General features: G+C 40.6%; 2 protein-coding genes across 5 annotated transcripts; one reads left to right on the top strand and one right to left on the bottom strand.

The window, feature by feature from the left end:
• Nucleotides 1-3,071: 3,071 nt before the first annotated feature.
• Nucleotides 3,072-5,479, bottom strand: LOC119797439 (probable G-protein coupled receptor 21). 4 transcript variants are annotated; one of them, XM_038306510.1, is made up of 2 exons: nucleotides 3,943-5,479; nucleotides 3,715-3,848 (listed from the first exon to the last, which is right to left on the bottom strand). In XM_038306510.1, the coding sequence occupies exons 1-2, from the start codon at nucleotides 4,775-4,777 to the stop codon at nucleotides 3,817-3,819; spliced, it is 867 nt and encodes a 288-aa protein (XP_038162438.1). In that variant the 5' UTR covers nucleotides 4,778-5,479; the 3' UTR covers nucleotides 3,715-3,816. The 4 variants fall into 4 exon arrangements, with proteins under 4 accessions (XP_038162435.1, XP_038162438.1, XP_038162439.1 ...); XM_038306511.1 differs by having other exon boundaries at nucleotides 3,720-3,848; nucleotides 3,926-5,479; XM_038306509.1 differs by having other exon boundaries at nucleotides 3,725-3,860.
• A 3,431-nt stretch (nucleotides 5,480-8,910) lies between these two features.
• LOC119797459 (glutathione S-transferase theta-3-like) lies at nucleotides 8,911-19,788 on the top strand. Its single transcript, XM_038306529.1, has 5 exons — nucleotides 8,911-9,091; nucleotides 9,584-9,671; nucleotides 12,953-13,103; nucleotides 16,421-16,597; nucleotides 19,436-19,788. Exons 1-5 carry the CDS (start codon nucleotides 8,986-8,988, stop codon nucleotides 19,634-19,636), a joined length of 723 nt encoding a protein of 240 aa, XP_038162457.1. The 5' UTR covers nucleotides 8,911-8,985; the 3' UTR covers nucleotides 19,637-19,788.
• The last annotated feature ends 3,481 nt before the right edge of the window (nucleotides 19,789-23,269 follow it).

Genomic DNA, 23,269 nt, shown 5'->3' with positions numbered 1-23,269 from the left:
TACGAAAACAATTAACCTGATTGCATAAATGGGTTAAAATAAATGACTGTGTGCAGCATTTGAAGGAGAAGGCACTTTAGAGCGTTTCTCTGCAGGTTGTTATCGTTTTTCTGACACATCCTTTTGGAGCAGGGAATTTTTCACTTGGGTTTACAGCAGCAGGTTATGCAACAGTGTCTGTATACAAAGAGACAAAGTAAATCAGTTCATGACTCCCAGTAACATCATGAGACACAGACGTGGCTCCAAACTGAACATTAATCATGAACTAAAGAGGATCTCTCCCCCCCCTTCAACAGTAAAAATAACACAGAAATAAAACATGGACAGATTAACATTTTTTATATATATATAACAGAAGTACAGTAAAAAAAAAACAACAACTGAGTTCTTTTTATAAATGAATTCTGCTCTTATTTCAAAACTTCACTGAGAAAGTTAAACAGAAATACATCTGGCAAGCACATAACTTAAATCATATTAAGATGTGATATTAGACAGAGAAAACCTGCTGCCATATGGGGCCAAATTAGGAACCCAGCCTCTTTATTTAGTGGGGTAAGGATACAATGAAGCACAGAAGCAACAACTCCCAGGTCAAAAAGGAACAGGGAAAGATGCATATGACACCACAGACAGGCTCCTGTTCCCAGAGGAGAACTAAGACCGGTGGTTTTAACCACATATGGTCATAAATTTGATGAATAAATTAGGATAGCATAGGAATTTAGAAACTGTAATATTTATTTTAAAAAGTCACATCCACTTCACCTTTTATGAAGACAAAGTGATGCTTTAAGATTCTAAAACAAAGAGACTGTAAGGATTTTTCTATTAATTTTTTCTGCCTTCCTTTTACCTGGTTACTTTTGGACAAGTGTAGATTTAAAAACAACCGGTTTGGAATCTGTTTCTGCTGCCCCCTTATGTTAACCAAACTGGCCTAGTTTTCACAGGATGAATTCAATTTACTTTATGGTTGTTTTTGCAGTAATAAATCATGAAATTAGTCATTTTGGTTCGCCTTCAACCAGGAAAAGTCCCTTTAAAATTCGGACTGCTTTTAAAGATGCAGAACAAATCAAATTAAACTACTTTTACTTTCCTTGGGGAAAGTCCCGCCTTTTAAATATCATTAAAAAAAAATAATATTAGAATCTTTCATAATAGTTTTCTTTTCTTCAAATATTTATCCATGTTTATTTTACCTCTAGATTTTTAGGCAAAAAAAAAAAAAAATCAGTATTCAGAATAGAAAGGAACGTTTAACTTACTTTATAGAGATATATATTAGGTTTTTTTTTATTAGAAAATAGTCAGGAATGCTGCTTCCCCTCCTCCACTTGGTGCTATAACCTGTTAGATAACCAACACGTTTCTATGTGGGGGAATAAAACCCTCTATCCTTTGGTACCATTTCTAATGAACTGCAGAGCAAAAGTGGAAACTTTTCTACATTCTGATTAAAATGTGTCCTCCCTATGGGTCAGAAACATAAGTTTGATTCGATTCAGGTGGCAATATTTTTTATTTATCAAGTAAATGGGCGTGGGAGCCTCCAACTGTACAAACTGTTTGCATTCAATCAGAGTATATTTTCACAATGGGCATTTCTAATTGAATATTTGGGTTTTCATGGAGCTGAGCAAAGATGAGACGCTTAATGTGACACATATATGCCTGAAATAATGATTCCTAGAACAAACTGAAGCGTTCTGTGCTTAAATGGAGCAATTGATGCAAATTCTGATGTTTTATGTTCCAGAGATAGGGCGTCTTGTTCTAACTATTTAAATTTGGATGTTTTTCAATATAAATATCGCAATTATGCTGTATGAATTTTGCAAGATAAAATCTGATGCTGCTTTCTTATTCAGGGTCCACCTCAGTAAATCAACTTACAGTTTTAGCAGTTTTTATGCAGGCTTGTCCAACTACACCACGAAAGTGACTCTTATAAACATATATCTCATAAGGAAACCTGAAAAGGTATTGCAAGAACAATAAAATTGTTCCATTATATTGTGATAATCTCTGTTTTTATTTTTCCAGGAAGAACCTCTCTCTTTTAAAGGACAAAATGGTGTTTTATAATAATAAAAAAAAAATCAAAGCAAGCACAAGATTTGCTGTGTCTGCGGTTAGAGGCAGGCTTTCTACCCCAGAAGGCAACACTTTCACATAACTGGTCAATATCCTCTTGTTTGAATCCTTGAGGTGAATTAGTGATAGCTGAATAACGTTAAAGACCAAACATTAAGTGCAATAAGTAGTTCCTGTGGAACTATCACTAGGTTTCAAACTCCGACCAAATAAAACTAACCAGCCAGGGTTTTATCCATCTTTGACTATAGATTCAACTTTAATTCAAAGAAGGCCTACATACTTTTTCAATTTAATTAGTTTATAAATATGGGTCTGTATAATTTAAAAAGATCTTAAACAGTCATTCACATCAACACCTAATGTGGTTTTGTGCAGCAAAATTAATACCCAAATATAAAATTACAGCAATAATTGTGAGAATTAAATCAACCATGCAAAATTATTTTAGCCATGACAGTGATATATTTTCCATTTCTGTTTTTAAGAGTTATAACTTAGGTCACAGAGCAGTTTATATACCAATAAATAGGCATTGCTGCCAGACCTTTGAGAGGAGAAATTACTTTTAAAAGCCTCTAAGCATGAGATAATGTCCAATCTAATAAAATCTGGAGATAAGGATCAAGTTTCTGCCTTCATTCAAAGAAAAAAACCCAAGCTATCTAAACCAGAGGTTGTCCTTTAGTGCTTTAAACACCAAGATTCAACTGCGTACTGAGAAAACAAACCTAAAAAACTGATTAACTATTGTTCCTTTTTATTTTTTTCTTGCAGTAAATCCTGAAATGAATAACACAGCAGATCCATTTGGACTTGCTCCACCAGTCATGAGCAGACTGGTGGGGAGGAAAGAAAACACACCCCAGGCTACAATTTCAAAGATCAGACCAATACAAAGTTCCTGATAACCAGAGATGGAAACATATCGAACAATAAATCTCTCCTAAAAAATTAAACCCATTGTCTCCTTGTTGGGCGTTGAACACAAACGGTAATGCTAACTTATAAATCAATATCTTTTTTTTTTTTTTAAACACTAGATTAAGGAAACATGCAGAACCACGTGAGCTGCTGCAGACTCCCCTCTATTTTCTCACAGATGTTCTGTTCAGTTTGACCTCAGTCAGGCAGATCATTGCTTCATATGAAGGTGAACAACCAACCTTTTCATCTGTTTTCTTATCAGGAGCTAACACCTCTATCCTGTGACATGGATATAAAAGTTTGGGAGTAAACTTTGGATTTTTGGAATATGTTAAATTGGATTAAACAGGTTGCAGTATGCTTAGGTCTTTAGATTTCTTAAGTATAGCTGGGGTGTACTTTATTCTCTACATGCACACATAAAATAGTTGTTCAGTCTGGTCTCTTCCTCAGCTTTGTGAATCCAACTCTGCAGCTGGTAGCAATGAAGTAACATCACACGTTTAATAACCACTCAGCAGAAACTTTGCAAACTCATTTTTTAATCTTCCTCTGATTTAGAAAAAAAAGACCAACATGTGCTTGCACAGGCACCCTTCAACTGGTCCTCAATGCATTTGAATTAAGGACCAAAAAAAAACAGCATCATGCTGTAGATATATGGTTTGGAAATCAAATCTGTGGCTTAAGGGTCTCAGACGTTGTATCGAGCATCTGGTTGCAGACTGCTCGGAGGCGGAGCATTTTTGGTGTCTTCGCAGCCGACACAGGACGGAAGCAGTGGGTTTAGGAGATTGCCAAGGCCTTTACGGAAGACACTGTTGGAGAGACTGTAGATAAGACAGTTACAGAAACTGTTGCTAATTGCCAGCCAGGTGGTGAGAAAGGATGCTACCGTGTGGTGATACAAACCCCCACTCTCAAGGAGGAAGTAGAGGATGTATGGCATCCACAGCACGTAGAAGACACTGGTGATTCGGAAGAGGACCATGGCGTAGCGTTTCTCTGGGCAGCCCTCGCACCTCGCGTCCCTAATAGTCTGTGTCTGCGATCTGAAGCGTGCGTGCTGTTGGTTGATTTCCCTGGTGTGCTGACGGCAGATCCGGAAGATGCTTCCATAGGTGAAGCAGACAGTGAACGCTGCCGGGGCATAGAGCAGCGCCACGATGAACGTGCTGAATGTTGGGTTTGTCTTCCAAGAGTCTGAGCACCACTGAAATATGTCCCCATGGTATCCTGGCTTCCCCCAGCCAAAAAAACAAGGCAAAAATATTAGGGTGGAATAAATCCAAATCAGGATGATGCAAAACCTCAACCGACATGGTGTCACCAAAGTGCTGTAGGACAGCGGCCGGGTGATGGCAATGTAGCGGTCCACACTAATACAAGCTAGTGAGGCCATTGAGACGCCCTTTAGCACAGAAACAATATAGCCAAAGCCTTTGCAGGCAAGCTCCTCATTCAGGTCTTGGAGGTAGTGAAGGAGTGACAGTGCAGGAACCAAGCAGCTGATGCCCACCAGCAGATCGGCATACGCCATGGTCTGAATGAAGTGGCTGGTGCTATGGTGGTGCAGCAGCGGAGCACAGTGGAAGACAAAGATCACCACTAGATTTCCAGTGATGATCAGCACAGCTAGGAAGAGAATGATGGCCACCTCCAGTATGCAGGTATCCAGGCTGTGAGAATAACCCATCAGACAGAACAAAGGAGAACTGCCCTGGTTTGAATTAGAGGAGGAGTTCATGTTGGGATTGGATAAAAGAGGAAGTAAGGGTCAGGTTCAGGTCCACACATCCCATCTGTAAAGTTAATTTCAATCCTCTACAGCCTTGTCTACTTACTTGCTAAGAAAACAAAGCTAGACTGCCATTCGCCTTAAATCAGCATCTTTTCTATAGGAGAAGCCTTTAAGCCTGTCCTTAAGGCAGCGGTTACCCACAGATGCATGCATATTGAAGCCAGACTGCACTGCTGCAGCTGGCAGGGATATGTGTGCATGTTCACAACTGCAAGATGTGTACAAAAAGGAGAAAAAAAATCCCAGCATTAAAAAAGAAGAAGCAGTGGTGATGTTGCACAACAACCTGTCGTCCTGTGTGAGCCTTTAATCACAAACCCTGCTCTCAATAACAAATCCTGAGGTGAGATCTCTGTGTAGACGCACAAAAAGCCATTCAGGTTCCGACTTCAGCAGAGAAAAATATTCCGAGCAGATTGTGCATATCCTTAAACTGACTCAGGAAAAAAATAGTTAAAGACAAAAAAAAATTTCAGGATTAGGCGGAGCAGAACTGGGTAAGATAAAGACGTCTGGTGATTGGTCACATCTCCATGATTCCTGGTCTCAGCCTGCAGATCTGAAAGCTAGCATGCAGTAATGACTGTGCATTAAATAAGGAGGTAGAGGAGGAGCTGCTCTGCTCTAGCACCAGTACACTGATAATACAGCTCTGTTGTGCCTCTTTCCTCTCCTCCTCCTTCTTTTTATCTCTTACTTTATCCCCTCCTTCTCCTCCTCCTTCTTTCCCTCAAACAGACATTTTCCCCCACTAAAATTTCCTCTATTATCCGGTCCACATCTTGTTTTTCTTCTTTTTTAATAAAGTAAATCCACAACACAATAGGATAATTGAAGCAAAAAAACAACAACACTTTTTTACTTGTTTACATTTTAGCATTGTAGTGCTAGTACAGATTCTGTAATTAGTTATTTTGTATATCACGCTCCTTTGCCATTTTCTATTTCTAATTAAATCAGCCAATCATTTGACAGCAGTGCTTTGCATTCAAGCATTTCTACTTCTAAGAAAAGAGCTCAAGCATCAGCATCAAGTTAAAACAGGGAGTAGCTGTTGGAGCCAAGAGGCTGCTATGAGATGAGTTGATGGTGAACTATTTAAATGAGGATCTTATTTATTAAAGCATCTCCAGAGGTTTTAGAGAGCTCACACAAAAGAAAAAGTCCTAATTATCAAAACCAATCGTGGTTTACTGTTGCAGACATTTAAAGAATACCTTCTCTGGATGCTCAGATGATGAAGTAGAAGCGCTACAGAAGCAGGGCACCACTTCGGTTACCTATAAGACTACAGTAAAACAAAGGCTCAACCAAACTGAACTATAACAGACTGGAGAAATGTTCCCCTGTCTGATGAGTCTCAGTATTCAGAATAGAAAGGAACGTCCCCTTTATACCCTCTGCAGGGTTTAACTTACTTTAAGAGATATATTAGAGTATTTTTTATTAGAAATTAGACAGGAATGCTGCTTCCCCTCCTCCACTTGTTGCTAGAACCTGTTAGATAACCAACACGTCTAAACACTTTTCTTTGTGTGAGAATAAAACCCTCTATCCTTTGGTAATGTATTTTTTCTAATAAACTGCAGAAGCAATCCTTGCGTATTTTGCATACCTAAATGGAAAATTAAATAACTGAGGAACTGTTAGCCCAAATTACATGGGTGATACATCATTTGAAAGCTAACACCTTCTAGTTTTTGAATATATAAATGCAAATTGAGTGAGTAAAACACAGCCTAAGCTGCGTCAATTCAAACATGACTCAAAGTTGTTTTTTTTATTCTAGAAAATAATAGGTATTTTTTGAACAGCAGTAATAAAGACATGCTTGAGAAAAGGCTGGTCTCGTTGTATTAAATTTGTTCTACATCATATCAACCACAAATGCAAAAACTTTCGGACCTATAGATACAACAGTTCCAGAGCTGTGGGGCTTTGAAGCTTTGGTGTCACCAGCTTCTCCAAACCTCTCTGAATGTGCCAAATTTCTTACTCAACTATTTGACCCATAGAATAACACTGAAGCATTTTGATATCCACAAATCATCTATGAAGCAAGATATTCCACTTTTTCTTTTCCCAGAAACTGTGTATATAATAAAATGTAACATTTATAAACCTAAAATAATATAAAAATCTATAAAAAAAAATGTGAAAGTGCTAATTTTCAAGCTAAAATAAGCCCCAGTGCTTTTCTGAGCTGTATTTTTAGTTTCAGCCTTAGGCACTGTAATAAAACAAAATCAGCGTCCAAACTTATAAAAAAAAAAATAAAATTAGGACCATTGTTATTATTATTTAGCTTTGAGCTGTGCACATTGGTCCACTCTCAGCTTTGCATTTTACTCTTACGCAAGCAGAATTGCTATCGTCCGATCAATGGTAAATAGCTTATATCCACTGAGCTGTTGGAATAGTTTTAACTCATTCATTGCCAGCTTACTTTAGGCAAGCTTACTTTAAATTAGCCAATAGAAGCAATACCGGTTTTCTGATAAACAGTCTATTTTATAAAATAAAATAAAACGCCAATTCACAACACATGTCATCTCAAGACACTTTACAGTTCAACCAGATCTTACAGTCAAATTGATTCAAAGTTTTCTATCTAAGGAAAACCAGTTGATTGCATCGACTCATTGACTTGAATGCAATCCTTATATACAGCATGCTTGTAGCGATAGTGGAGAGGAAAAACTCCCCTTTAACAGGAAGAAACCTCCAGCAGAATCAGGCTCAGTGTGAGCGGCCATCTGCCGAGGCCAACTGGGGTTCAAGGAGACAGAAGCAGAGATACAAAAAGCAGCAGTAAAAGGCGGCACCATCCAGGAAACACTCAGCCAGGCAGACGAGCTCTGAGCCAGCTCCCATGTCAGAGGATGAAGAGAGCACATCCAGCCAGTCACAGTCAGAGAAACAGGACTACCCTAAAAAACAGGCTTTAATCTCGAACATCTATAAACAACGGTGTTGATGGCAGCAGCACAGCTGATATTTCTCTCCAGGATGGAGTCACAGCCAAACAGGAGCTAATAATTTATCCCTCTGCAAAATAAGAGCTTTTAGTTCAAGTGTAGAAGTTGGTAAATATTCAGAACAGTTACAGTATGGGACAGATTCACTAATTATGATTTTTGGGGAGTATCAGAGAGAGTGGATAAAATAATACATAAAGAGCATTACTTTAGGCAAAGCATATTGATGCAACCAGACTGTTTCCACATTTTAATTTCTCCCATTTTCCCAGATCAGAGTTGTTCTATTCTAGTTTTGCGTTTCCCTCTGACATTTCCCTGAGTAAACAAGCAAATAAGACACAAGATAACATACAAAGACGGTGCTCTTATAAATTCAACAGAATAAATGTCAGACTGAATGTGGAAAACATATCAGTAAGCAGCTATTTGAACAGGGTGTGGAGACTTCTGACCCACTGTTAACATCTTTGTGATACTAAGACCTGGTTGCTCTGGTGAGACTTGATTAGCAGTCAAAAAGTTATCTGCACCCCCCCACTGAAACAGCAGAGTGGAATGTTCTGCAAGACGGTTCAATCCGACAAACATCCAACAGCAGTCAGATTACCATTACTACGTTTAACCCAGTACATCTACAAATTTGAAATAAGCTAGACAGTAAAGTCTAAACCAATTTGTCATTTCTGCAGATCTTTATTACGCTTCTGTTTTAAGAACTAATGAGACTTTCTAGTAATTAGAATCAGATTATGGGGCCAAGCATCAGCTCTGCATTCTCCACCATTAACCTTACATTTCCTACTGGCTTCTACAGACTGCAGCTCGACCCTGATCACCATCTTCCTCGTTATCACGTCTCAAAGAATTAATTGTAATTACTGCTGTAAACCGTGTATGAAAGGAGCAGTAGTTCACACAGAGGCATGTCATAACAGATAAAAATTTGATCATCAACAGAGTGTTTACAAAATGTTGGACTAAGGCAAGGTCAAAGGTCAAACTCCTCAGCCCAGATAGCTGGTATACTTTGAACTGTCACAACTGTTTAGAAATCAGAGTCTTCTAGCGAGGCGAGGCGGGGCCTGGGGGCACTTGGGGATAACAGGCAAGGTAGGGAAGGAGCATTGAGCACACGTAGGGGAACATTGCGGACACCAAGCAACCGCAGCCATCATGGAGCTCTACCTGGACCTGCTTTCCCCACCATGCCGTGCTGTCTACCTGTTTGCAGAAGCTCTGAAAATCCCTTATGAGTTTAAGTTGGTCAGCCTTTTTAAAGGTAAGCTGAACGGGTCAGGAGCAAATGCTCATGTTGCATATTAAACCTCAAACTGAAGACATAAACCCAGACAGAAAACAACCTACAGACTTACTGGTGTGTAAACATTATTTGCTGCATGTGTGTACTTCCTCATCTGGACAGCAGATTAACTTTGTGCTACATAACTTGGAGTTAATGAACCTTTTCTGAACTAACTTATAGAAACCTCTGGAGAGCTTTCAGTTTATATTTTTACATTTCACCCAGAAAGGTATTCAGTCCAACACAGTAAGCTGTGGAGTACGGTTACATTAACCCCTACCTCTCCAACTTTAAACACATTTCCAGGCAGGTAAAATAATGTTATTCTAATCAGACATGTTGAGTCTGACACTAACGATTATATTCACATGTAGCCTACGTTTAACAGATAATTTTTCTTTTTTAGCGAGGAGATTATTCTGATGTAAATCCAAGAGCTCTGTGGTTTGATTTGTGTTTCTACTTCAGGACAGCAGTACACCAAGGAGTTTGGAGAACTCAGCATCATCAGGAAGGTTCCTGTTCTGAAGGACGGCAGCTTCGTTCTCACAGAAAGGTAGAGGCGATGCTGCAGCACTTTGTTCTCTAAAGGTCTCGTCAGTCTCTGTTTAATAGCCTACCGATTAAAATGTCAGAGAATAATCTGAGAAATTATTGATCTACAAAGCATTTTGAGTGCACGGCATCAGATTCAACAAATGTTCTTAAATTCAGCACATGATTGTAAATGATACTGGTAGAGCTGATGCAGTCAACCTTTGTGTAGGCTAAGTTAGCGAGCGTTTGGAAGATATGTAAATCTCCATAATTAACTCCCCAATAATTTAATATCAGGGTACGACTTCCAGGGCTTGTCAGACGGTGTTCATTCACACAAATGGCTTTAAAGAAGAAGAAGAGAGACTTTACCAGTTTGGAGATCGAGGGTCAGCTGACTGAGAGCTAAGCAGCAAAGTTAAAGGACCAGTAAAAAACCAAGCAGTGAAATTAGGGGAGCTGTAAATGACGTGGTTGAACTATTACAAAAGTAAAGATGAAATAAAATGAAAAATAAATGATGTCAAAAACATGTCTAGCAAAAGCAAGACAGTCAATGAAAACTACTGATGGGGGCAAGAAGTTCAACATATGATGCAAATGCTTATTATGAGATCAACATCAACCAATAAGACAAAACATTCTGCTAAATCTCCTTTTAATGCACAGGCACACATGAACTATACATCTTCAGACCACGTCTGTCATCCCTTCATCTCACATACATCACATCAACAAAATGATGTTAACAGTAGCTACGTTTACATGCGCAAAATTTCCCCGATCCGATCCAAACCTTGGTTGATCGGAAATTCAAAATCTCCGTTTACATGGACACTAAATGAAATGATCCGATCATGACGTGTGTATACATGTACCAAGCGTTGGATCAGATTAAATCTTTTAAGCATGCGCAGAACTTCCTGCCAAACTTGGCAGTTCTGTCTGCGTCTGGTTTTTGGGAGGCCTGACAAACGATGCGCTCGGAGCGAGCGGAAAGAAAAAAGGAGAGAGGAGGAAAAAAGCGCTTGGCAGCGAAAGGTCCGAGAGAAAATGTAGAGAATGAGCGATTGAACCGGCGTGGGAGAGCGAGTGGGCTGTGGAGAGGATGAAGAGGAAGAGGAGGAGGATAAATTCCTGCTTCCTGCAGCTTTAAATGAACTTGAGTGTATAAGTCGGCATTCCTAGACTCCTCCCGCCATGTTGTTCACAGCGAGAGCGAGAGCGACCGGTGGTTTCCTGTTGTTGACAAGGCGGAAAAAACGTCACGCTGACGTCGCACACATGCGCAGTGAAGATTATTTTACTCTTAAGATCCGAATGGGTGTTTACATGGACGCCAATCGGAATGGCGATCGGCAAAAACCACCTCTCTCTTTCGGAATTAAATTTAGATCCGATCGGACCGAATCGGATTAGAATCTTCAGTCTGACATGTTTACATGAAACATTTTTGATCTGATCAGGCCTTCAATCCGATTAGTTGTGTCCATGTAAACGTAGCCAGTGAAACTCTAACTTGATGAATTAAGACAGACCCAAACATCCACATTTAGAGTAAAAACAAAGCCAAGGAGCTGCAAAGGAGTTCAATGATTTCATGTGTTTCCATTAGAGGAGCTTTGCTGAACTTTTAATCCATTTTCTTTTCCAGTTGTCATTTCAAAAGTAGCTTGATCTCGGACTGTTTTGTCTTTTGATGAAATGACAAATTTAACCATAGTCCCCTGGAAACGGACATGCTAACTGCAGGTTTAGTTTTGTTGGCCAATATAAATGTAATTTATAATTGCAGAAATGGATATTTCATATTAATGTAGCCTAGTAAAATAAAATGAAATAGCTTCTAAGAAACAATAAAAGTAGTAATTTAGTGAAAAACTAGGTTTGACAACTGACTGCTTACGCAAGATGCTCTATACGTCAAGTCTGTCGCAGTCTAAAAATTGGCTTGTACCTGAAAGACGATTACAAAAAGCAAAAAAATGGTGAATGCAGCACTTTCTCCTCAGTTGCTTGCATGAACAATTTAAGAATTAATTTGTTCGTATAAATGATTCTTGCATGGAGCCCATTGTGCTGCTTGTAGCCTTTAACCTAAAACCCAGAACCTCATGTTTGTTCACCCATCAAGCAGGTATTTAGCGCTTTATGTCTTTGAAAGACAGCTCACTGATTTAGTTCATGAACCACCTCCCTCACATGGAACTAAGCTAAAGGCATCTGTTTCAAACAGTATACTGCCTAAAGTATTTGCTAACCTGCCTCAGGTGAATCACATATGAGCTAACTGTGATAGCTTATTCCTAATAGGGGTTCAGTATGACGTCAGTCCACCCTTTGCATCAACTCCTCTGGGAAGGATGCTAATACAGTAGCAGCCATGGCCCTTCCCAGTCAAACGACAGCCGAATGGCAGCCCTCTTCCCTGCAGCTCCCAGCAAATTCCCCTTCAACTTCCAGCCACTGGAGTGACCCCTCCTTCTTCTGGGCATGCATATTTTTTTTACTCCAACTCCACCCTTTAACCAAATTACAGGGTCTGACCAGCAGATAACGCTTCTCTTTAGCTCTTAATGTCCACAAATCTTTTAAAATTTTAGTACAAAGAGTAATTGTAGGGGACCAGCCAAGGACCCATCAAGGAAAGTGGGGAAATTTGGAATGGCTGTTACTGTAAGCTTAAGGAGTGTGTTTATGGGGATTTTTGACCATTCTTCCAGAAGCATGTTGGACAAGAAGCCCTGACTCTCAGACTGAGCTGTAATTCATCCCAAATTAGTTATATTGGGTGGAGGTCAGGATTCTGTGCAGACCAGTCGAGTTCATCCACATCAGACTCTGCCAGCCATGTCTTTATGGACATTGCTTTGTGCTCTGGTGCACAGTCATGTTGGAAGAGGAAGGAGGCAGCTCCAATCTGTTCCCATAATGTTAGAAGCATGGAAATGTCCTCACAGTGTATGAATAGAAGCAAACTCTTCCTGCACAGAGAAGGATAGTAAAAACACTTGCCTTCTGAAGGAAATTTATTATGAGTACTTCTGTTGGATCAGATATTATGTTACAAAAAGTACAGTTACTCCTACTTCAATAAAATTCCAGGCTGCTCTACCAGAGTCTGATCCAACATTGTTTGAACCTTATTGGATGAAAAAAGGACAAACTTTCTCCTTTCCAGGTCTTTTTTTTCCAGAGAATAGATGTTCTTTTTTAACGTTTTTAAGTCTCAGTGAAAATTGCTGACATGAGGATATCATCATCCTTTTCTCTAAATCATTGGCTCTGTTTGTCTTGCAGCATTGCCATCCTACAGTACCTGGCGCAGAAATGCTCCGTGGCAGACCACTGGTTTCCAGCTGACCTGCAGCAGCGAGCACGTCTTAGTGAATACTTGTCCTGGCAGCACTTGAACCTTCGATTTCACTGCTCAAAGGTCTTCCTGCTCAGGGTTGGTGTCCCAGATAGACTCCATGCTGCAGCCTCAGTTGATTTAATCTCTTTTAATCAGTTAAGATGTTTGGTTTGCCTTGAAGTAATGTGTTGAATAGGATCATATATGACTGTTATTTGACACATTTGTCTAAACACAGTGTTGTCACTAAATGAAAGTTCAAATTATGTGCTAATATGAACGAAACAACGTAGCCAGGTCACATCATGGCAAGAAATTTAACAGCATGAGAACTTATTATCCAGGAAAGGCTAAAGCAATTAATTTGGATCACGTTGACTGATCATTAGGAATTGGTTAATGAACTCAAAAGTTCAGGGGGAAAAAAATCCTCCGTCTGGATACTAATGTGGCTTGCTATCCAATGACCAACGAAGAGAAAGTGAGTAAAGAACACCACACGAAAAATGTCAAGAGGCGTTGGACGAATAAACATTTTGAAAACGGCACATAGGACTGGACAAAACACGTGGAGCGAGTTGAAACAGTACTGTCGGGCTAACAAAGAAGAGGATGAGAGGAAAGTTGTTGTGTTACTGGGCGTAATGGAGCGAAAAGGTATAATTTGTTGCGCACCTTAGAGGTTCTCCACAAACATTTCTAACCGATGCCACTGGTCATAGCCGGACGATTCAGATTTCATAAGCAGGATCAGTTAAAAGGAGAGTCGGCGCACTGTCAGTTCGGGGAGGGGCTGTCAGATTCGCCGAAAGACCGTTCATCTGCGACCTGCATAATGAAAGCACACAGAAAGGACTCCTTACAGAGGATAATGTTGTGATACTTTAAGATGTTTATTACCCATCCTGGTAGGGGTGCTAAATATGTTATTTGATTAGATGTTATTCGGACTGTCATATATTGTTTAGGAACACACACCCTACTAGCTGTGTGTTAGAACAACAAACGAAAGTGTGAATCGAGCTCTAATCGTGGTCAACAGATAATTCTGCACATACATTAAATAAATTCACCACAACCTTCTTTTCAAAATATAAGTTTATTAACAAAACTCATTCAGCTCCAAGTCAAACATGTTTCAGTTAAAAAAACTCTTGACTAAAACAAGTAAAACTCAACTAAACTAAACTACTATGTGCAAAGAGGAAGGAGAACATGATTAAAAACCATATTACAGTTTAAGATGGATTATTTTGTTAGAAAACCAAAGTTTATCTGGAAGAATTTTTGGATATGATCAAATTAGCTTTTCACTAATTTAGAGCGATTTGAATGTTTTCAGACCAATTCACAATGCAAATCCATGAGGTGAGTAAAACATTTGTCATGGTTTTGGTTCTGTTGTCCTTTACTTTGCTCCATCTTTTCTAGTTTTATTAGTTTATTTCCTATTTTGTTGTAGTTTCTAGATTTATGTTAGTTCTCAAGTTTTTCTGTTGTTTTCCTCTGTTACCCTCTTGTGTGTTTTCCTTTCCCCTTGGCTCCCTCGTTGTCTCCTCTCACACCTGCTCCTTGTCAGCTCGTTAGTACGGAGCCCCTCTGATGACATGGTCAAAAAAAAAAATTTATTGTGGCCACGAAGTAGTATTTCGTGCGCACGAAATACTACTTCGTGGCCACAATTAAAAATTTTTTTGACCATGTCATCAGAGGGGCTCCGTACGTTAGCCCTGCCTTTGTCTGAGTCAGCTACATATACTCTCCCTCTGCTGTCACTCCTTGTTGGTTCCTGGTTGTTGCTGGTCCTGTCGTCGCTGTTGTCCTCTCACCTTGTCTCTCCCAGGCTCCTTGTGCGTGTTTTCCCTTGATGTCTCCATGGTTCTGGTCTGTGTTACATTTTAGTTGGACTTTTGGATTTTGCCTCTGTTATTAGTGTCTACATTAAACTACAAGAAATCACCTCAGCCTCTCTGCCTCTGCATTTGGGTCCTCTAAACCACAACCAAGACATGACAACTTTATTTGGCCAAATAATGTTTTATTTTAAATGATTTACTTAATCAGGAACCAATAACCTTTAGTTAAATTATTCTTTATCCTCTTAATAGCTAGCAGCGAATAGACATGAGGATTCCACTAAATGACTCTTGGTCATACTTGGTAATGGAAATGTAATGAGCATTTGAGAAAACACATGAACACTAATGTTACATCAGTGTTTAAAGCCTTAGAGAAATAAAGCTTCAACAACAGCTCAAACATATTACTGTAGCATAGCGTAGCATGCAGTCCATCCTATTAACTTTATGTTATTCTGTCTTTACTCATCAGTAAACCTGAAATGATCAAAATAATCAAACACATATTGTTTAACTAGAGTTTGTCCCTAACTGTGCCAGACCTTATACCTCTGTTCTTGTCCCTTTTGGAAAGTTTGAGTTTTCATCCATCAGCAGCTTAGCAAGGCATTTCTCACAGCAAAGGGGGGTTACTTTGTTCCATGTGGCCCACACTAAGAGGACAGCTTCTTCAGGAGACCTTCCCCTCCAGACCAGCTCTGGAAGTTCAGAAACTCAGAGAAATGCTTTGCAAAAATTATATTTTGCAGCATTTTGGTTGTGAAATGTCAACCATCATGACTTATCCTTGGTCATTCTGGAGATCTGAGCCTTTGGGCCGGGCACCAAGGTTTTGTCCTCTTCCGATGCGAACCCAGAGAGGTCTAAAAACTGTTTTATGGGCAAAAACTGCATCCTCTTCTCCAGTGATCAAGTTAAGATGAAACAGGGGCTTTGGTTCTCAATGTCCAAGATTATTATCATGGTTTATGGCACAACATTGTAAACCACGTCGTTAAAGGATATTTTAGAGCAATATTTATTATACACAAAGCATATGAGAAAAAAAAAAAAACATTCCCCAACATCCCCCTGAAAAAAACCCCAATTACAATAATGATGGTTCCTCTATTTCCAAAAGATTAGCCCAAATTGTTTTAGTATTATATAGTTCAGAAAACACAAATTCAAATGTATGATTCAATGTAAAATTGTCGGGTATGCAAATAAAGATTATTTCAGGACACTGCAGGAGACCAGCTGCAACTATAATTCACCCCTGACACCATATCCATGTTTTCAATATATTCCATAAAAGGACCCCAAATATTCTGAAATAGGGATAATTTTCCTTTAATAATCAAAGTAATATTTTCCATTGGCAAGGTTGTGGATATTTCCTTAATCCAATTACTGAATTTTGGTTTACTGGTACTATTGCATGAGAGTGAGTGACTCTTTTCTTATATTAGCAAATAACCAAAGTTCAGAATAACTAAGTATAAGTATAAGAAGCCGGAGTATAAGAAACTGCTGTTCTTACCTGAGTTTTATCAATGTTTTTTTTTTTGGCAGGCTTTGCATCCATTTGTCATGGGCTCTGAGGTCCCAAAGGAGAAGATGGACGCTGCTATGGAGGATATGAAGCAGTCCTTGGACTTTCTGGAGGAAAAGTTCCTCCAGAACAAGCAGTTTATCAATGGGAGTAAGATCTCTCTGGCCGATCTGGTGGCCATAGTGGAGATGATGCAGGTAATTTAAACCTTAAACCTTGTTTTCTGTTCACATTTAGAAATAAATGACACTGTACTGTTACACAGTACATACTGCATATATGAACACAGGCAGCAGCGCTTAAAACGTTGTATTATGTACGCAAGCCCCACTGATGGCGCTCTAAGACAAACGCAGCCAGATGCAACCAATGCTGATACTTGTAGTAGTAATCAGTTATTTCTGGATATGAACCAGTCTGTGTTCCCGTCATACAGTATACAAATGCAAATTATATTCAATCTTTTTTTTTTTTGTCTGTTTTATGTATACGTTTTGTAATATTTTAATTTGTAGAATCCTAGCAGAAAAACATAATTTTTAGGTCAGCAACTGAAACATTAATCTCCTTAAAGGAGATTCGTATGGACCTTAAAGGTACACTATGCAACCGGTGTTGATTTTCCAGCGAGGCTCCCTCCAGAGGGCGAAAGTAAAAGTGCACTGTCGTAAATATGCACAGCTGTTCTCCTGGTTTCTCCGTCAAGCCAGGCGCGGTTGTTTTGAGCTTAGCAGCGAATGACTAACGCTGCGTTCACACTGGACGTAGCTGGCGCGACAGAAGCAGCGAGTTTACATGCAAAGTCAATGGTTGACGCGCGTTAAGGCGCAGCAAAAGGTCCAGCGGCGCGTTTTGAGCACCAGGCGCAGCACGCCTGAGCAGCTGAAGCAGCGTGTCGGGTGCGTTTAACGCAGGGAGAGAGACAGAGCGCTGATGATCTCTCCTCTTAAACAGTTTATTGACGCCTAAATAAACTTAAAATGCAGAAATCTGCCGGCAGAATATGCAGTTTGGATTATTTAGATGAAAAACACCTACCAGCTGTCTTGGTGAACCGCTGCTGATGAAGGGATCCATACTGTCGGCGCATCCCTGGTATGTGGGGGTCTGAGCGGCTCCGACAGAAAAAATATTGAAGGCAGGATTATAATCTGAATGAACTGACTGCACTGATTACGTTTTCAGGTGTATTTTCTCACTTAAACACATATTAAAACTACTTTATTCCCACTGATCACAGCAAATATAGCTGCAAGGCAGAGAAAGGATAGTGAAGCTCCGCCCAACGCGCCTCAGACACACTTTTGCACCCCGCAGCCAGAGCAGCAAAGCTGCTTCAGCCTCGCGTCAGAACTAACTGGTACAAGCAGCAAAAAGGAAGCAGCAGACGCGATTTTGCTGCTTTTGCTGCGTGAACGTAGCATAACTGCACAAAGATTGCCACTGTGCTAGCAACGAGAATGCTTTTAACTGGGGGGTGTAGCAGTTCTCGCCGTAAAGCAAGACTGACTCTCACGAGACTTCTGAGCCCGTGGGTGCGGGTCGGTGCTCCTGCAGTTGCAAGTGCAGTATTTCCCCCACAGACCACCAGGGCGGCCGAGAATACCTTTGTTCAACCTGAAATGACTCATTTAGTCATCCATAACGTTATGGAACACATTAATTAACTGAAAAATGTTGCATAGTGTCCCTTTAAAGGTGCTATTTTTATATCACTACACAGGTTTTGACATTAATTCTGCGATATTTGTTATAAAACAGTCTAAGTCTAAGTGCTGCTCCAAAAATGCTCCAAGTACAAAAAATCGAGAGAATGTCAGAGTATACAGCATTGTTAGCACTCTGAAAGGATCGTTAAAACGTCATTACAATGGAAAAGGAATGCTTAATTATCTGAAGGACCTGGTTTTGTGTCAAATTTCGATTAGGAAAATAAATAGATTAGAAAAAAAGCAAACGGACACTCTGTGGCGTCCAAGCCAGTACAGCAAACTATGTTCGGATCACATCACCGCAGATTCTTTAATCATCAATCCTGCTCCCACACCATTAGTTGGATTCAATGTACCAAAGTTGCAACGGCTTGTTTTCTGTTTTATCGCTTTGATAAAGCACCTGATGGCAATAAAGCTTATACAAAGTGTTGTTTATTTTTTTTAGGAAATATTTTATTTCATAAAACAACGAACCTTAGCTAGTTGCAGAGTTCAGTACAGCCGCATCTCCTGAAGGATTTCCATATCTTTATGGTCTGGGCTCCAGAACAACAAGAACCACGATGGATAACAGTGAGTTACCGCACAGCTCGAAGCCCACCGGAGCCATTAGCCAAACCAAGTAATAATCACATCCGAAGGGTAATGTTTCCAGCCCAGGCAGCAAAAAGAATCCAGTGCTTGGATCACTCGCTGCGGTCAGGTTAGCGAGGAACCGCCTCCCTGTCCAGGCACAGCAGCGCTGCACAGCCTGCTATGCAGAACTGCCAGCACCACACACAGGGCTCCAGCACTGACCGCCAGCCTTCATGCCCCGCCGCAGCAGCATGCTCCGAACCGAACTCAGCCACCACAGAACCAGTCAGAGTCCAGGTTAGACTCTGGTTTAAACTAATTAAATGATAGCATCTGGAAAATGTCCTGAAAGATAATGAACTTCCATCAGCTCTGCATAAGATCAAAGAACATTTAGCAGCGGTGATTAAACCAGCGAGAATTGATAAAACCACTAAGACTCTTATTGCTTCGCATTTGTCCTCGTTAAAGGATAAAAACTCAATCACAAAGGTAATTAAATATTGACTCGCTGTGTAAAATTATTACTTCCTGACTAAACTGACATCATGGCATCCCTCAGTCGGTCACATGACCGAATGAGGAATGCTTTTCTGCAATACTATCAAATTAAAAACTATAAGCGTGTGTTTTCTATTTGAACTTTAAGATATTTCTACGTTTTCTATTTTAAGTGAAAAATAAATGTAATGATTGGATCATGGGCTGAAATATTGCTTTGTTACATTATGATGTTGTTTTCAGCCTCTGGCAGTGGCCGTGGATGGTTTCAAAGATCGACCAAAGCTGGTGGCCTGGAGAGACCGAGTGAAGAAGGAGCTGGGAGAAAAGCTGTTCAGCCAAGCTCACGAGGCCGTCCTGAACTCCAGCGACATGCAGCAGAAGTTGCAGAACAACAGCGAGATGCAAAAGCTCAAATCTTCACTTTCAAAATATTTCCGCTGAAGGCATGGATATGTAGATATGGTCTCATGTTAGGTTGTCCCAGTAGAACTCCTCAAAACATCTGTCCTGTGTAAGGATGGGAAGAACTAAAGCATCATCTGAGGGATTGGAAATAACCGTTTACTGGATCAATAAAAATGTGAGAAAAATGATACAATTTCCTAAATGATTTTTTTGTTACAATCCAAAAAAAGGAGTTTTTAATATTATTTTCAATTTAATTCAGTTTATTTATAATAGCGCCAATTCACAACACATGTCATCTCAAGGCTCTTTACAGTTCACCAGGTCATACAGTCAAATTGATTCAAAATTTTCTATCTAAGGAAAACCAGTTGATTTCAGCGACTCATTGACTTGAGTGCAATCCTTACATATAGCATGCTTGTAGCGACAGTGGAGAGGAAAAACTCCCTTTTAACAGGAAGAAAAGTCCAGCAGAACCAGGCTTAGTGTGAGCGGCCATCTGCTGAGGCCTGCTGGGGTTCAAAGAGACAGAAGTAGAGATACAAAAAGCAGCTGTAAAATGTCCAGGAAACACACAGCCCGTCAGACGAGCTCCGAGCCAACTCCCATGTCCGAGGATGACGAAAGCACATCCAGCCAATATAAACATTTGATATTTGGCAAAATATTAACTAGCGGAAAAAGGTGACTTTGGACATGGTTGTTGTCTGACTATGTCAGAAACTGCTAACCTACTGAGGTTTTCATGTAAAACCATCTCTATGGTTTACAGAGGATGGTCTGAAAAAGAGAAAATAACCAGTGAGGAGCAAATGGCTAGTTGATGCTAGAGATCAGCATGACCAGACTGGTTTGTGGTAATAGGAAGGCATTGGTAACTAAAATAATCACTCGTTATAAACAAGGTATGGAATAAAGCATCTTTGAAGGCACAACATGTCAATCCTTGCGGCTGATGTCTTGCAGCAGCAAGGGTGCCACTGCTGTCAGACAACAACATGAAACTGAGGCTACAGTTTGCACAAGCACAATGTCATGATCTCAGGGCGGATATCTGGTCTAATTACTTATTTCAACCACCTGCTTATCTATGCTCAGTTCTCATTACCTATCATCTGATCCACCTGCTTCAGTCTTTATTTAACCAGCCTTCAGACCAGTGATTAGTGGCAGATTATTTAGAGACTGTGGTTAGAAGTTCTCTAGCTTACTGCTCTTTCTAATTGCCTGATGCTGACCCGTTCTGCCTCCAGGGCCTTTGAGCCTGCCTGTCTCCATTCTGATCTGTTTGCTTGACCCGTCTTCGGACTCCTGCTGGTCTTTGGACTCCTGCCAGATCTCTGCCTATCTGTGAATCAAACCTGGAACTATTTTACTGTTTCACTATACCTGTTTAACCAGGCTAACTTGAAGAACTTGTGCATCCTCATGTTTATCAACCTGTGGACTTTGCAACTCGGGGTGAAAACGCTTTAGACAGGTTTACTCTAATATCAAAAATGCATTCAGAGCAGCTCCCCCGCCCCCACCTCAGGTAGTCAGCCTCACAAAGAACATCACCACCCGAGCAAACCAATGACCCTGGATGACTAGGGAGTTTCGAAAATCTCTAAAAGAACAGAACTCAGCTTTTAAGTCTGGTTATAAAGAGGCACTGAGAACAGCACGTGTCAACTTAAACCATACCATCAGATCAGCGATTCAGAACCACAGGCAGAAGATCCAGGATATTTTCCATGATGCCAGCCACACCAGCAGGATGTGAAAAGGCATACGGGTGATCAGAGATTACAGAGAGATCAGAGCATAGCCAAGCCAGTCCCAGCTCTCTGGGACCTTGTTTTTACCACAGATTTATGAGCTGCTCCTGCTTCCTCTCGGCAGGAAGTCATCCTGCAAACTGGATTTGTTCGGTCCTTCTGTCTCTGGAAGGTCCAACTGAGCTTCTAACTGAGCTGGGGTTCCAAACAGGAAGTTTGGACCCACTTTCCCCAAGAGGTACTTTGAGCTTCACACCAAGCAAAGGTTTCTTCTGCACTACAGCCCGTTCCAAGTACTGCAGGAAATCTGAGTGGCAGTCAGCTTCTCCATTCACCTAGGAACAACCGCAGTCTGAGTAACCCAGTTCACCCATCACCAAACAAGACAATCTCTGGTACAATCCTCACAGTCCGGATTCCATAAAGGACACCCTTCCCTGGAGAAGTGAGTCTGCAAACTTTTCCTCCAATTCTAAACCTAAGTTTCAAATTTTCCACTGAGCCTGAACTAACCGCAGTGTCTTCCCCTCACCTTCCAGTTCCAGTTGAGCAGTGTTCAGAGCAACACTGGACTAATTTCATTCTACTCTGAGAAGTACTTCAGTCATCACCATACTCTTAATAAACCTGTTAAACTTTCCCCTGGTCTCTCTGTTTGGTCTTCTGCATCTTGGGGTCAGACCTTAGATAAAAAGTCATGACAATCCAGGCCTTTTGTTACCATGGTATGGCGTTCCCACTTAGAAATAATCAGAACTTCTGTGACCCTTGTATTCCACTCACATTTTCACAAACGTTTTGGCTAATTCACCACATATAAGCCCCTCAAAGATAAGCGTCATCCAGGCTCCATCAGGAAAACTCCAGTGCTGTTTCGGTATCATGGCACATGAAGGCTGCAAGCTAACTTCACAAATAGGATGAGACGACCTTTTTGACCCCGTTAGCAATCGTAGTTGGTGATGGTCACTTTTTCATCCAAGACCATATCCACTCATGCCTTCTGGAGGAAGCAGAACAGGTACTTTTTGACTGCGGTTTTGTCCAGGCAGATCACCAGACCAATACATGGGCAGTCCCCCTGACTGATCTCCAACCACTTCTCTAGTCAGCCAAACTCGTCTTCCTTAAAGTAGATCTGAGCCATGCCGAAAGCCATTTTCGTTTTATGGTTCCATAAATTTACAAGGTAGCAGTCTTCCAGTCCGGGACTTTGCATCATGGACCTCGCACGCAGTCATGTTTGTTTGGACCCCAGGCCTCTGGCCGTATATGCTTAAGACCCAGAAAAAGGGACAATCTTGGAGCTAGTATTAGAAGTCATAGAAGGTCTTTAGGTGCGCCCCTGCACTCCAAAAGACCTGTCTCCACAGCAGAAGGATTTTGCTCTGACCTTTCTTGTACAGAGCCTCACTGTTGTGAGTGCAGTCTAGTTTGTTATTCAGATGAACACCTAGGTACTTAGATACAAGGTAACACCAAAAACGAAAATAATAAAATAATAGAAAAGACAGATGAAAGTAGGAAAATAAAGGGAGCTGCTGAAACAGGCTGCCTGCTCCTCATTGGTGCAAGTAGAACACTGAGTTGAGTTCTATCAAAAGGGATAGGAAACTTTCCTATGTGGTGCAAATATGTTTTCAGGTGTGATGCAGAGTCTCAATTTCTGACTTGATTAGAGTTTTAACAGTTCAACAGTCTTATGGCAGCGTGAAAAAAAGCTTTTGCACAACCTGCTGGTTCCTGCAGCGGATGCTGCAAAGCCTCTTTCCAGAGGGCAGCAGGGAGCACAGACCATGGTGGGGGTGTGAGGGGTCGCTGATGTTGTTACCGGCTGGGATGAAATGTCTTTAATGGAGGGAAGATGAGCCCCGATGATCTTCTCTGCAGTTCTTACTACTCTCCT

Source organism: Cyprinodon tularosa, unplaced genomic scaffold (genome assembly GCF_016077235.1).
Source record: "Cyprinodon tularosa strain WSP-4 unplaced genomic scaffold, ASM1607723v1 ctg583, whole genome shotgun sequence".
Lineage (NCBI taxonomy): Eukaryota > Metazoa > Chordata > Actinopteri > Cyprinodontiformes > Cyprinodontidae > Cyprinodon > Cyprinodon tularosa.
Note: the sequence above shows the minus strand (reverse complement) of the source record. Positions and strands in the feature narration are given on the sequence as shown.

Bases quoted from the DNA above. Each gene is read 5' to 3' on its own strand.
- LOC119797439 (XM_038306507.1), bottom strand. From the start codon at position 4,777: ATGAACTCCTCCTCTAATTCAAACCAGGGCAGTTCTCCTTTGTTCTGT.
- LOC119797459 (XM_038306529.1), top strand. From the start codon at position 8,986: ATGGAGCTCTACCTGGACCTGCTTTCCCCACCATGCCGTGCTGTCTAC. The intron at 9,092-9,583 runs GTAAGCTGAACG...TTTCTACTTCAG, and splicing joins GTTGGTCAGCCTTTTTAAAG to GACAGCAGTACACCAAGGAG. The intron at 13,104-16,420 runs GTTGGTGTCCCA...TTTTTTTGGCAG, and splicing joins CAAAGGTCTTCCTGCTCAGG to GCTTTGCATCCATTTGTCAT.